This window comes from Gouania willdenowi, chromosome 8 (genome assembly GCF_900634775.1).
Source record: "Gouania willdenowi chromosome 8, fGouWil2.1, whole genome shotgun sequence".
In the NCBI taxonomy this organism is placed as follows: domain Eukaryota; kingdom Metazoa; phylum Chordata; class Actinopteri; order Blenniiformes; family Gobiesocidae; genus Gouania; species Gouania willdenowi.
In genome coordinates this window covers 26,822,984-26,838,221 of record NC_041051.1, presented here as the reverse complement: position 1 = coordinate 26,838,221, position 15,238 = coordinate 26,822,984, and the positions used below count along the sequence as shown (strand labels likewise).

General features: G+C 39.4%; 1 protein-coding gene across 7 annotated transcripts in view; it reads right to left on the bottom strand.

Annotated features, from left to right (window-relative positions):
• Positions 1 to 2,133: 2,133 nt before the first annotated feature.
• Positions 2,134 to 15,238, bottom strand: part of grin2ba (glutamate receptor, ionotropic, N-methyl D-aspartate 2B, genome duplicate a) — a 180,908-nt gene continuing 167,803 nt past the window's right edge. For 6 of the 7 annotated variants that reach the window (XM_028455112.1, XM_028455109.1, XM_028455111.1 and 3 more), the window contains 2 exons: positions 13,949 to 14,187; positions 4,813 to 7,059 (listed from right to left, as the gene is read on the bottom strand). In XM_028455112.1, coding sequence (XP_028310913.1) covers positions 4,813 to 7,059; positions 13,949 to 14,187 — 2,486 coding nt within the window. Of the gene's footprint in view, positions 7,060 to 13,948; positions 14,188 to 15,238 lie in introns of all 7 variants that reach the window. The other variant, XM_028455114.1, reaches the window with a different exon arrangement.

Below are 15,238 nucleotides of genomic sequence, written 5' to 3'. Positions count from 1 at the left end.
AAAGAAGAAGTAGGATAGGCTGGGCTGCCAATGGCTCGAAACTTTGTGTGCGATCGCAATCCGAGCCCGAGTATTAAAAAAAGTGGGCGACGAAAACGCAAAAGTCTCCAAAGTTTTTCTCTTTTAACAAGAACCGCTGCTTTAAAAAAGAAGGATCACAATATACTGCCTCTATATGCAAATATCACCTCTGTATACATGTAATATTGTAAATGTATAGATAATTGAATTGACCTCAGAAAACCGTGAAGAAGAGCTTAGCTTAAAAAGAGAGAATCTAACACAATTCAAGGGAAACTTAGCAAAGACTCCTAAAACTAAACTTTTCCCTTACAAATCACCAAACGTCTACACCTACAGGGAAAAAGGATCCTTGATTTCCAACACTGGAGTGAAAAATAAGAAAACGCTGACTTCTTAACTTAACCAGTATATTGATTTGTAAGCTATGATAAGTAAACATGAGATTTAAAGAAAAAAGAGGTTCAATTATATCACCTATGATTCGTAATATTAGTCTCAACTATATTTTGCATATTTTTTGTTTGTGTGTTTTTATTGGGTTTTTTTTCAGTTTTTATCGGTGTTTTCTTTATTTCGTAAATTGCTGTAAAACATATTGAAAGTTACATCCTGTCTGTCTGTTTCTTGTACAAAGTGAAAATGTTTTTAAATACGCTATTTACAAGAGAAAGATTGAACACAGTAATGCTGACACTGACTGATGCCCACTATAGGAGGTCTATCTGTCCGTCCGTCCGTCCGTCACCCCCATGCTCTCGTTTTCTTCGTCGCGTCCGTTCGTCACCTCACACCGTCATGCTGATGATGTTTGACCTGAACTTCCAAAATGTGTGCGTATAAAAATTCCAGAGATCTGAGCCGTGTGTTGTGACAGGAGGGGTGTTGTGGGTGAGTATTTAAGGCAAACTGGATCTGCCTGTTTTGGACAGTGTGTGTAATCATTGGGGCAAAGGAGGAACAGAGCTCGTTTAATTTGTGACAAGTCGTCAGCTGTGTTAGAAATCATACAAACGCGAGTTCACCCATTTTCAAATTCCACTTTCCAACTGAAAAGAACCAAGCGTCAGTCGTTTCTCAACCACTTTTGAATTGAACTTGAACTACAGAAGATAAAATTGTGGCCCAACCTTCCTTATGATTTGATTATCCTGCTGATATCGAGAAAAACAGTAATATTTCTTCATCGTGGCAAGAGATATTTTATTCCTGATGCCAAAAGAAGGGAAAACGTGCATGTGTAAAACCTTTATGTTCACATTTTGACAAAAACAAGGAAAAAACTCAACAGATGAGCTACTGAAATGCCTGAATGTGTCCGAACACGGTAAGAAAAAGGAAACCAATGCTAAATCATTATGTGTTATGTTGTGGTTATTTTCTTCATTTTCTTCAGGTTTAATAATAGACAACTTTAGCTATTTCTGTTATCTGCATTTATTCATAAAAGTTTAAATCCTTTTTAATCTTGGGATACTTGCTGCTCCAGCCTGGTGATAGACATGCAGTTGGATGCTGCTGGTGTGGAGGATGGTGTGAGGTGTTGCTGGGCTGTCGATTACATTTTGTGAAGAAAACACAGCACAAATAAAATTAAAAAAAAAAACTAAAGTGAGAAATCAGGTTTTGCTATAAATTTGAAGTAAAACTAATTTGCTGCAGTTGTTTTTGCTAAAACTGTTACTTTATCATTTTGTTTTTCTTTTTATCTTTTACATGTTTGGTATACTTTAGTTTAATTTAGACTTGAAACCTTTATTACAGTGTTCTGTTGAATCTAGAATCTTTCAGTACAGACTGTGTAGTACAGACAATTTATTGGACATTTTTGACAACAATCCATCTGTAATATTGATGGATTATCATCTCATTGTCTATACCTGCTTATCCTATACAGCAGTGGTTCTCAAACATTTTTGGCCCAAGAACACAGTTTCTCTTGTTTCTAAATCCTATAACAACTAAAGACAATAATGATGGAATGAATGAGTGATAACACACATTTTAAAGAATCTCATTATGTAAATAAGTGGAAGTTAGCCTCCTGAATAAATGTATTTCAATAGTTTTGATCATTTTCAGTCAGATTGGCAGATTGATCCTTGTATTTTCAGTAAAATGTCTAGGTAATTTCCATCATCATTATGATTATCATTTTTAATATAAACTTTATAAATAATTTTATACTCTCCCTTTCTCAAGTACCCCCATTTGAGAAACACTGGAGCCTATCCTAGCTGACATGGATAGGGCGCCAGATTTACAGTATAGAAATCTCAAAGCTCGATATACAGTATTTTAACAATATCAAGCATGAAAATTTAGGTTAAAATGACAAAAGATGTAGTTAAAATACATAAAAGCTAAGTAGCAAATGATTTAAGCTTGAGTTTGTAGACTAGCCGCTTGTTGCCTAGCCTAAGCTAAGCTAACTAGGTTGCTAGCAATGTAATAAAAACCACACCTTCTTTCTTACTAGACCATGTTGGACTGAAAACTAATCTTAATTTGATTGTTCAGCCAACATGTAGTAAAAGGTGCCTCGTTTGTCCAATATATTATACAGTAACTTCTAATTTGTTGTTATTAAATAATGTAGGGCCTGTTTGCAGATACACTTTGCACTGGAGGGAAACCCAAAGCCAGTTTGGTTCTTTTCAGTCCAAAAGTAGAAACAAGAAACCAATTACATGGGTGAACTTGAATTAAAGCGTAAGACTTGAGGGAATAGCCAAAAATATCTCACTATCGTGATTCGGCACTCCTTTACAATCAGCCCTTTAACTTCTGACACCAATAAATCCAAGATCAAACCTTCACAGACAAAATAGAGGTTCCTCTATAGTGTACAGTCACCATCAGACAGCTCGCCAACAGGGTAATCAGGGTCGGGGATCGATGGGATGATAAGGCATGTCTACCAAGTGCCTGAACCTACACTGAGTTCAAAATTCTTGTGCAAGAAATGAGGCATCTTCAGCTAAAAAGACTATTTACAGCAAAGTAAAAAGAAATCTTTTGTCGCACGATGGCAGCCTTTCTACACCTCAACAAGTGTTTGAAAGGCCTTTCTCAAAGAGACACCCTCCTCCTTAGCATCAGCATCATTGTTAGGGGCAACAACGCTCTAACCACGCAATATTTGGAGCATTTTGCCTACATCGACAGTGCATACATTATCATACACAATGTCTTGACAAAACACTTTCTGCGCCTAAAGAAAAACTTGCCTACGACAGGTGACTCATGAGAGGCAGAAAAAAATTAAGTGCCTGGTGACTGTCGTTACGTAACCTGAATAAAAAAGTGGTCTAAAGGCTGCCATATAGTGAATTGAGACGCTATCGGTCAGAATGGGACATCCTAAATACAACTGGTTCATAAAACACCGCCCACACTTCACGTACGAAATATTATTCTTTTTTACGAAGTTATAAAAGATCTTTAACACCATCTTGTATCTAAACCTTCAGCAGCAGCGTCTCACACCTGCTGTAAATATTTTTACTGCAGTTTTGGCTCAATAAATGCAACAAGAACACCGAGCGGCCCAAAAGCACATCGGTTCGACCCATGTGGACTGCTTTGTGGACTGAGGGACATTTCCACTGGAGACCTTTAAGGCACATCCCTACTCTCAGTCTCATTAGATTCAGACAAAACATTGTTAGTTCACAGTAACACGAGTTCATACTGAAAGAAAATGTAAGAATTGGTGTGTCTGCACTTAATTTAAAACTATCTAGAAACATCAAAGGATGATCTGCCAGCTGTGAATGCAGCTAACAAATCCTGATTTTCCACTAGGCTTAAATAAATGTATGAGCTTGGAGTAAATTATTCTACATAAAACAGAAAAACAAGAGTTAAAGACCCAGTCTTTCTGGCTTGTTTGGTTGAACTGATCACAACCCTCCTGCTGCTTATTGTGGCAGACAGGATGCAACTACGTATACTAAAAATAGTGAAGCAACAAAACACAAAACAACAAAAACTTATTTAAAGCAGTGTTATCATATTCAGCACTAACATCTTTGTTATTCACAACATTATCAGTATTATTGTTGTTCTTATACCCTGTTTTTTCTTAATATCATTCATGATTGTATTTCTCACAGCAAACAAGATCAGCTCTTTTGGCATCAGAGATGAAGAGGAGGAGCTGAGGGGGAGAACCAAAGAGTGGTGCAAAGAGAGAATGAGATGAACAGGCTGGTCCATCTCCAACTGGAGAGAGGAACAAAGACGAAACAGTCTTTTCCTTGTTGCGGTGTTGGTGAACGGGACCATGTCTACGTTCTGCGTTGATCAGGAACAGTTTGCCTCAATCTCTGTCCTTCCTCATAGATGCTCAACAAGAGCCTTTAGTCAAAACCTGTGTTCACACTCAGAGGTGAAGAGCCACCTTATTATCAGTACAAGAACTTCAATGGCATTGGTGGATGAAATGATAGACTTGAGTTTAGGGTATTTGTGAAAAGACAGAAACGTTCATTAACATATAAGTAGAGTAGCTTTGGCCATATCTGAGAGAGGGTTTACATCCCTCACCTCCTCAGGGTGTCCTGATGATTTCCCATATAAACCTGCAAAATCAAGATTTCTGTTCTCATACTTTTTTTTTGGCTTTTACTCAGATTTCAAAGTCTCTACCTTTCAGTCATTTCCTTCTTTATTTCTCATGGGTTTTGTGTCTACAGTGTCTTGAATATCATCCCTGATCTAATGCTCGAAGCCTTGATTGCTCTCCCTCCCCCTGGTCATTTTATGCTCCTCCTCCCCCTTTGTCTCTTACACATCAGATTCAATGCTGGAGAGTTTTTCGTACACATGGCCATTACTTCCATTGAAGGGGCGCTGGGGGCCAACCCCCAGCATGGAGCCGTGGTGGTTCATTCCACCGAGACTAAGCTCTTTCGGGAACCGAGGACTCATGTTCGACATCACTCCGGACGAGGCAGACGCTGGCAGATAGGATGTTGTACTCATCTGGCTTCTCAAGTCACCGCGGCTGTTTTTGGGAACTTGTTGCTGTTGCTTTTTCATGTAATATTGTTTAGCGCCGTGCATCAGACACTGGTCATCTCCAAAGGTGGGAATAAAGGGGTTTTGGTTTACCCGGTCGGGGTAAAGAGATTTGGATAAAGAGAAGCCTCCTCCACTTTCCATCAAAGACCGTTCCCTATCCCTCATGTCTCTTTCTCCAACAGAGCGGCGATGGAGGCCTTCACCACCTCTGAACATACCAAAAGGGGAGCCTGGTCCTTGCTGGCTCTCCCCTCCATAAAACAATGGGTCCCTGTCTCTTTCTCTCTCTGAGCCCCCGTGACGCTCAAATATGTGTGCAAAGGGGCTTGTTCCTTCCATGTAGCGCTCCTTTTCTTTCAAGCTTACACTTCGGGGTGGGGGCAGCATGCCTCCCATTCCTGTTCCACTCATTCCACCCCCAAAACCTCCAATCAAACTACTCATCCCACCTGATTCTTCCTTTTGAAGGTCGACAAATGCGTCATACGAATGCTGCCGCCGAAGTGGCTTGCCAAATCCTCCACTTTTCCTTCTCTGCTGGGCCTGAGATTGAGTTTGAGGGCCTGGACCCATACCTCCTCCTACCCCAATTCCTGTCCCACCCCCCATCTGTTCCAAGAGGTGGTTGTTATCTTCGCTGATATCATAGAGGTTTCCTGTCTTTTTACAACCTTCGCAGCGCATGCAGGTTGCAGAGCTGGGTCGGCTGTTTCCTCCTCCTCCTGCGGACCCACAGCTCATACCACCACCGTACCCACTGTGCACAGACATCTGTTTCACTACACCAGTGCGACAGTTCCTGCATTCCCACTCTCCACCGGCTAACCCAGATCCTCCCACACTCTTTGAATCTGTTTTTTTGGGTTTGCTCTTGAGAAAGTCATCCACCGGTACCAGTGAGGTACAGGTCGCTACCGCACCATCTCTGTTCACAGGGCCTTCTGTCAGGTCCACATGTTCCCACTGTGGCACGCCCTCCTTGGGCCGAAACTGGTCCAAATAAAAATCTCTAACACTCTCCTTTTCTCTGAAAAGATAAGAGTTACCATCATTGTTTCCTCCTCCGCCACCTCTCTTACGTTCAGAAGGTAAAAGTGGTGGGGAGGCAGAGCGGTGGCCGTGGTAATGGTGGTGGCTGATGTGGTACGGCTTCCTCCTGTAGCCTAGCTCAATCTCGTCCAGCTCCCGTCTGGACTTGGCAGAGGCCGGCCTCTTTTTCAGGCTATCTCGGTATTGTTTGCGTTTCTTGGCATTCCCTTCCAAGTTTCCATAAGTTACAGTGTGCGTTGAAATGTCTGAGACATCTGAGCGTATATTTCCATCATCATCACCTCTTCCTCCACAATAGCCATGTCCTGGGATGTAGGTTGAACTTGCGGCACCTCCTTTGAAGGAAAACTTTCCATACACATCAGGCAGGCCTCCCTTGAAGCCCCCGCCTGAGGGTGGAGTTTGTCCAGCTAGCAGGTCAAACTTGCTCATGTTCCTGTGGGTCAGTGCTGAGCAGGGCTGAGTGGTAAAAATGGGTGCCACGCCTCCACCTAGACTTTCACAATCAAACATACCACCCTCTAGGGAACTTGCACTACCCAAACTGTGCGGCCTATTAGTGGGAGGTCCAGTTAGTCCTAATGTCGAGCCGTGGGGGTGTAGGTAGTGGTCCTGGTACAAATTACTGTCCTTAAGATGTATGTTGCCAAACGTCCTTTCCACCTCACTGATGTAATCGCTAAACATGTTGTCTTCTGGTAGGTAGGGTGGTTTGCAGTCTGAATGCCCTGCCAAACTGCGCCGATGCTCAGAGATGTCATAAACAGAAGATTCACGTCGGATGAAGTCCAGAGCACTGTGCGGGGACCCATTCACACCTGATAGGGAGGCCATGTTCTTGGCAGTGCGTAGAAGGCGCATGATGTTGGAATGAGTGTTGTTCATGGTGCCTGATGGTGAGTTCAGTGCCGAGCTGCTTTTTTCCTCAATCTGGACTCCATGAATACAGCTGTATATGCCCTGTGGGAGAAAACAACAACAAGAAGGTATTTAGGGGAAAGGTTATAATATATGACTCAATAGCACCCAATAAAATATAATAGCAATACCAATGTAAAGAACTTCATAAAAATAATTATGGAAAGCATTGGTATGATGCCATTTTGGAATGAATCGTGCATTTAAAAAGACAGAAATGTGAAGTTGATGTTATTACAGCATTTTGTGTGTGGTTGTGAGGTTAGGGTTTATGTTTTTGCTGCAAGGAATAATGACGGTTATATTCCATTCTTCAATTCTATTCTTGTTCTTCATTGTAATTTAAATATATTGTGCACAATGTAATTTTTATCACACAACCTGCAATAAAATATATACACTACTTCTTTTATTTAACCTTTATCTATTTAAGCCTTATCAAGTAAAACCCTAATGAACAAAGAATAATGGTAAATATGAGAAGGAGCAAACAGACAAATGACTTGATTCATTGTAATGTATTGACAGTAACGGGCACATAACCACTGCTGTGCAATAAAGTGGGAGGGTGCAACTGCAAACACATGAAGGGTTCAATGGGTAGAAACTGGCTCGATAGTAGATTGATATAAGCAACAGTGCTTTAAAAACCCCTTTGGACTCATTGGTCAATACCTTCAATCAACGTGATTAGAATCAGTGAAACAATATCTTTCAGCAGATTTTAAACACCTCACTTCTACAATCCCTGAACGCCGTTCACCATTCCCTCAGGAATGTCTTTGATTCAAGGAGATTGTCGCGAGCCTCACAGTGACAGAAAGACAAACGGCCCCATTTGCATGCAGTGATGTACAATACGATAGTCAGATAAAAATGGATGTGCGGTGGAGGTAAAGCAGGCATGAAGAATGAGCCAGATAAAAGATGCGATCAATTTGAAATAATGACTTTTTTCACTTTTTGAGGATATCTGTAAATGGCTTTGGAAAAAAGAAACAATTACGATTACTAGTCTCTGTTCTGTTTGAGTTACAGAGGTTAGAGCTCTGCGGACAGATTAGGCATCCACTGGTTGTCAGTTTTTTACTAGCGTGACTGGTTGACCCTCACTCCTGTATTCTCTAGCCACTTGTTTCCAGCAGTTAATTAAATACACGCCACTGTGCTGCATTGCAGCAAGAAGGCTTCATCGCTCATTGTGACTTCATAGATAATGTTATTGCTTCTTTTAATTTCACAGTCAGTTAACGGCTGGATATGTAAAGCTTGACAGAGGCTGAAGCTCAGCGAGGTTAACATAAACACAAAAACACTTAATTGATGAGGATTGGAGCAAAGGGCCAACGTGAGAGTGCAGTTATTATTTAGACTGAGACAATTTCTCAATGTTTATGTGCTCTTTCTCACTCTCAGCTGTGTTTCTCCGCTCCATCTGTCTGTTTGTATAATTTGTCATCCCTTTATTCCTTTCGTCTTTCCTTTTTTATTGTTGTGATCGCTTCCCACCTGCTCGGGAATCTGTCGCTTTCTCAAATTTTTCAGTTTTCAAGCTAAATCCAAGACAAACACTTCAACCCAAGATGCCCTCAAGGAGGCTCCTGAGGGGCTTCAATAATGATTCTCCGCTGGGCTCTGTTAGCTTTACAGGTTTATAATCTGAAGGAAACTTCAAATACAGACTTTCCCAGAGCTAAAGCTGCTTGAGACAAAACATTTTTATCAGATAAAAACATAGTGTAGGACTCATAGAACAATACATTAAAACTAATTTACTTGAAAAAAGATGTAAAAGGTTGAAATAGCATTTTCTCGTCTCCAGCAGCTTTAACTTTGCAATAAAAATCCATCTAGAAGCTTCAATTTATGTAATTAACTATTGATCAAGACTTTAAGGTGTTAGTATTGTTTTGTTTTTACCTGTTGTAGCACTTAATGATGACCTGATATAACATAAATAATAGTATGTGCATTGTTATTGTTTTGTTTTACATTGTGGAAGGAAAGCACTAGAAGAGTTAAAGGTTATCTGAAGTGGAAATGTACAGTATATAAAAACAAAGTGTTTAATGTATTACCAATAAAGAATATATGTGCACGTTTTTATTTAAAAAAATTAAAAAACCCAAAACAATGCATTAAAATAACTTTTTAGAACAATTTTATATCTTGGGGCATAAACTTTGAAGATCTATCTGTTCACTCTCGGCACGAAGCGGCCGTGCATAAGCTCTCTTTCAGTGATAAAGTGCAGCATCCAGGTGTTTAGTTATGAGAGAATTAAAATCACCTTTCTCGGCAACTACCTGGCAGACAGAGCTGTTGTTACCAGCAGAAACGAGCCATGGCTGAGTAGTTAGGTGTTGGAAGTGCAAAAATATGGCTAACAACTGCAATGAAAGCTGCGTGCAAGGATATCTGTTCATTGACAAGATGATGCGACGAGCCCTAACAAACAGGTAAGTTCTTCTAAGAGCTCATTATTTAGCCACAAAGAAAAAAGAGGGAACAATCTGGTGGGGATACAGTTAGTGACATGACAGCCACCCATAGTATCCCGTCAGCAGAAACGTAGTAGTGCTCTGAACAAGTATTGTTACAAGCTGCATTGAAGGACTTTCTGTGAAGGAATTCTGTCGCGACTGCATCTGATTTCAGATGTAACTTTGGCTTTGTGCCCATTAGCTTAGCATTCAGATCCCTCTCACAGCAGGTCAGCTCAAAGCAGTCCTCGCTTACCAGACCTTTGTCTGAACGGAAATGTTTTAAGTGCGTATCCCGTACTGATATTTTGGAGCCAACGTCTGGATAACTCTGTCTCAGTGTCGTTATTTGACTTAGAGACGCAAAATAAATATTTGTGGGGTTTTTCTCTTCTTGTTAAAGCAACCATTAGCTTTACACTCCGCCATTGTTCAGAAACTTTGTCGAACAACAGAACACTAACAGGAATCAACCAACATCTGTCATGTCCTCACTATGGCGGCTCCACATAGTTTATGCTTCAAGATATAAAATTGTTCTAAAAAGTCCTTTTAAAGTGTTTTTTTATATAAAAAGGTGCACATATTTTGTTTATTGGTAATACATTAAACATTTTGTTTTGTTATATACATTTCCACTACAGCTATCCTTTAAATTCCACTCTGAATGACTCCAGAGCTGAAAGGTAGTTATCAAAGGCTGCTACATAATGTTTTACAAACAGTGCGAACTGAAGTGTAGCAGCCATAGTCAGCAGTAGGACAGCTGTGGCTGTGTCAGGACTTAAAGTTCTTACTCAGACATCAGCATTTTGTCCATTCTACACGTCCGTGTTGGGTATCCATTGGCTGATTGCTCGGCCCACAATGATAACGTAGATCAATATTTGGAGCCTTGGGGTTTCTCTCATTTTTTATTGGCCAAGGTTGCACAGGGAAGTGTGTGTGTGTGTGTGCAGTGAGAGGAAGGACAGACCATGTGTTTACTGTCCACATGGCAGCTCACAGGTTAATCCAGCCAATGATACATTCGGCCAAATGCAAATGAACCTGACGTGACATGCAGGCTGGGAGAATCTTAGCCATTAAACCTTTAATACATTTACTGTTTCAGAGTAATTAGAGGCTATTAAATCAATATAATTAATTTGTTTCAGGGATGCAGGTGGGACCCAGAGGAGCAGGTAGCCACAGGAGAAATGCTGGGAACCAACCGTGAAGACACGACCACGTGACTCTCACCGACCGTGACGGATGTATCGTTTTTACATCGCCAAGCTTAAATGTTAATTGCAGCAATAACAATGAGGTTTATTGGATTATTCTGTGAAATTAAAAAAAGCAAAAATCAATGTGAGCGTTAGAGCGAGAAAGGAGGGAAGGAAGGAGGGGTGAAGAAATGGCCCAGGCTGGAGAGAAAAGGCAATGAGACGCCGTGCGTCTGTTTCGAGGACAAATAAACCGTTAATTTCCTCTGTTGTTGTGGTTTCATGTTTACAACACTTTGTGTGCCGAATATGCAAATGACTTTCTCTGTGAATTTTCCCCCTGAATATTCTAACCAACTCAATCACTGCACTTTACTCGTGGACACACGCCATTTGTTTATTATCATGTTGCTGCAGCAGCTGAGGTAATTTCTACAAATGAGAGCAATTACTCAATACTACACAAACCATACAAATTAAAATGAGGTAACAATCCAAAACAACACTGAGCAGACATTTACAATCAACCGACGCTTTCACTTCAAATGGTTCGTCTACAAACTGGCACTGCACACAATCCATAAACAGGTTGGGAATGCAAAATTATTGCAGTATAATCAACATCGAGCAGAAGAATAGAAAAGTTTGAGGGGTTTTTTTTTCTTCTTGCAACGCAAAAGCATATTAAATGCAAGCAGTTGGGCAACAGTTTGTGGCTGCATTGTTTCACCATCAGAGAGACATCCAAGCCAAATCAAAACCATTTGAATGCAAATCAAATACTGTACCTGGAGGGTGACTTTGTCCCTCCCCACCCCCAGGATCCTGTAATCTAACCTCTTCCTCTGCAGCTGAGTTTCACATTGATTAAGTATTGATTAGGTTTCAATGTTTGTTGGTAAATATTTACAGCATCTCACAGTAGTTATGAAGGCCTTTAGTGTCAAAATGGTTCCTGGATCAGTGAGGTAAAAGTTTGTTTGGGTAAGTTTACTAATGCTCTCTGACGCCTTCATTTAATACTGAGTTCAATGAAAACACTGAACTACTTAAATATTCAAAGGCTTTTCTGTCTTGTTTCAGTGACTTTTGCATGAAAAAAGATGCTGTATGTGTAATTTGTCGCTCAAAAGTTTGTTTTGATCTCCACTGTAAGAACTCTCTTATTGATAATGTCAGAAAAGTTTTTGCGATGCATTGTGGGATGTGAATTCCTGATCGATAGAAGTGTTTAATTCATTCTTACCCTGATTTCATAAGTTTGTCCTAAAAACTCTGCCAAAGTGACTTCCCGACACATTTCTAGTGTTTTCACAAACTGAAATTTGTGGCAAAAACAATGGCGGATGTTTTTTTTTGGGAATAAACAGAAAGATGAGAAAATGAGGGAATAACACCTGCAATGCAACGCCTAAAAGTTTTGCCAAAAATGTCAATAAGAGAGTGTTTACGTTGAAAATTGAAACTAACTTTCCAGGGGTAATTCCAACCTTTGACATCTTTTTTCCAGCAAATGACCTTTGATTTATTGATGTATGAGGCCTACACTGTTTTTATCAGATTTTTAATTTTCTTTTTTTTTTTAAATATGGTCTCCAGCAGTTTTAAACTATAATTTCCCATTCCATAATATATATAGTTAGGAGAAAATGTGTATTACATGGTTGGCATATAATCAGTAGTTTTCCTTGGTACAATTATCTCCTACTCACAACCTCTGTCCTCCATCTCTGCAAACATGTATCACATTTATTTTAAACTTTATAAACTTCTTGCTACTTTCCAAAAAAGACAGTCAGTGCATGATGACGAGCTGGATCACCGTTTGTGTTTAATAATACCAGTGGTGCACAAGTCCTACACACTGTGCTCTATGTCGTTATTACAGTGTACGGGTGAATATTTGGATAAATGTTGACCTTTTCTGACTGAAAGATCAACTAATGTACATGTTGATCTACTCTTTCCTCTTTTTTTGCCCAGGTAGTTACAAGTTAATTTGTTTAATTTAATTTTTAGCTTGTGAAGGTTTTTAATACTTAGAAATTAGCACAAAAAAAAAAAAAAAATCATTAAGAGAAAAAGTAATTATAACTTGCGAGAGATGGAGATATTCGGTAAAACCCAAATTGAGAACAGTGACAAAAGAAAGTTACAGACTATGAAACAATCTAAATGATGACATCAAATAATCAATATCACTTAATATGCTCAAAAAGAAAGTGAAATGTATTATGCTGAAAAGATATGAGATATAGAAGATATAGGGTTGAGCTCAATTACATTTTTCAATTACAATTACAACGTCTTCAATGATCCATGTTTAATTGCACCTCAATTATAAGTATGTTAACTGGCATTTTTTCAAATTACAATTAGTATTTTTCCCCTGAAAGTCAATTACAATTACGTACTCAATTACTAAAGTTCAATTACAATTAATCCCAATTACTGAGCCTGAAATAAATACGCCCATAAAAAGAAACTTTTCTCTTGTGTTAGCTTTATGTTAGCATCTCTTATGATAACTGGTCAGTTTTTACCCATGTCTTAAATCAGCTGTAAAATACTCAAAAAAATATTATCTATCAAATAAATAGTTTTTATCTCTTGGTTACATTGTTCGGCTTCCTAATCAATGAAAATATTGGTATTCATATTTTTGGTGTGGCGTGTAAGAGTCTTTTTTCTGTCAGTATACATTAATATATTTCTTAAAAAAGAAAAGTGACAGTGGGAAAAGTTGATATGAAACATATTTTACTGATTGTTAACTACGTATGTGTAAGATTAGATATAGAACAGTTTTATGTTTAATTAAATTACAAATGACAGCGTTTATAGAATGTTCTCACCAATTATCAATTATCTGAACTCAATTACAAATCAATTCTGATTACAACAGAAACAGAATTTTCCAATTACAATTACATTTATAATAATGTCGTAATTGTAATTAATTATAAATTACGCATTTCTAATTCTATTTGACCCTAACCCTGGTAACTGTATTTTTGTTTTAAATGAGATGTGACAATGACTGCGTTGCAGTTCGCTGGTGTTTAATGTAATTGAGTTTTTAGGGTGGGGGGAGGGGCAGATGTTATACGTTTTACTTCTTTCTGCTCCAAATTATTCATCTTCTTTTTTTCTTTTATCGATGTGGAGGAGAAAGAAATGTATTTCAATGTACTGGATGAAATAAAGAAACAAACACTTCCCCTCCCTGCCCTCGCTCACCCTGCTGATGGAGAAGACGAATCCGGGCTGTCCGGAGCAGACGCCCATGAAGCAGAAGCGCAGCTGCCAGTAGAACCAGTGCTCGCAGATGAAGGTGATCAGCGAGAGGGCCATGGCAGCGCCCAGCATGTAGAAGACACCCGCCATGTTGTCGACGTCCAACTGGCTGGACATCACTTCGTTCTTCTCGTGGTGGCAAATGCCCGTCAACCACAGAGACTCCAGCTCCTCCATCTCACCTGTGTGTGGGAAAAAAAGAAGGGATGGAGGAAGGAAGATGAAGAAGGTGGATGGAGGCAGAGAGGGATGGAGAATATGGATTTTTTTTTTTTTAAAAAGGTGGTATATAATGATGTGAAAAATAGAAAATGAATGGAATAAAGAATATTATGCAGCAGATGATGAAGGAAGAGAGGAAGACGGGCAGTTAGAATTGAAAACCAATAAGACAAAAAAACAGCAAGAACACAAGACTATTACATCATTTCATCCACATAATTCACTGTGCTTCGTGTAGATCTTCGTGTCTGTGGGTGTCTGCTGTGCCCGTCCCCGAGCCTCTGTTTATGGGTCACCTTCTGTCTGATCGCGAGCAGCCCTCTATCAAAGCAGGCTCAGGCAGGACAGGCGGTTCTTAATTAATCAGACATTCAGCTGCTGTCGCTGCACCAAAGCAAAGGCTGCTTCAAGGAGGGACACAAACAGACTCATGCATCAGTCACTTCTTAAAGCTGCCAAAGAGTCCATAGAAACAACTATTCTGCAGCTTAGTTTGGACGTCGGGGGTCTTTATTGCACAATATATGTGGATTCTTTTTTACAGGCTTACTTACTCTTTGATGCTTAATACCTGGTACATATTCTGTGTATTACAGCTTTGGACAGTTCAAGGACAAATAAGCTTGAAAATGAATCAATGCATGCTACAGATGAACTTACAAAAGACCAACGCTAATCAAGTCTGGTCCTGGAGGGCTTAAGTTCTGCATGTTTTAAACATCTTCCTGCTCCACCACACCTGAATCTAATGACCATGTCATCATCAGAGGTGAAAGTAACTGATTACAAGTGCTTACGTGACTGTAAATGAGTTGCTTTTAATGGCACTTGTACTTTTTTGAGTATATTTCTTAATCAGTAATTCTACTTGTATTTTCTACACCCAACCGTTACTGAGTAAATTATTATTTTTTGTTTTAAAATCCAACCAATTGGATTAATTGTAATCGTCAAAATTCAAAGGTATTATTTTATTTAAAAAAGACATTGTTTAATAAACAAAGGCTCAAT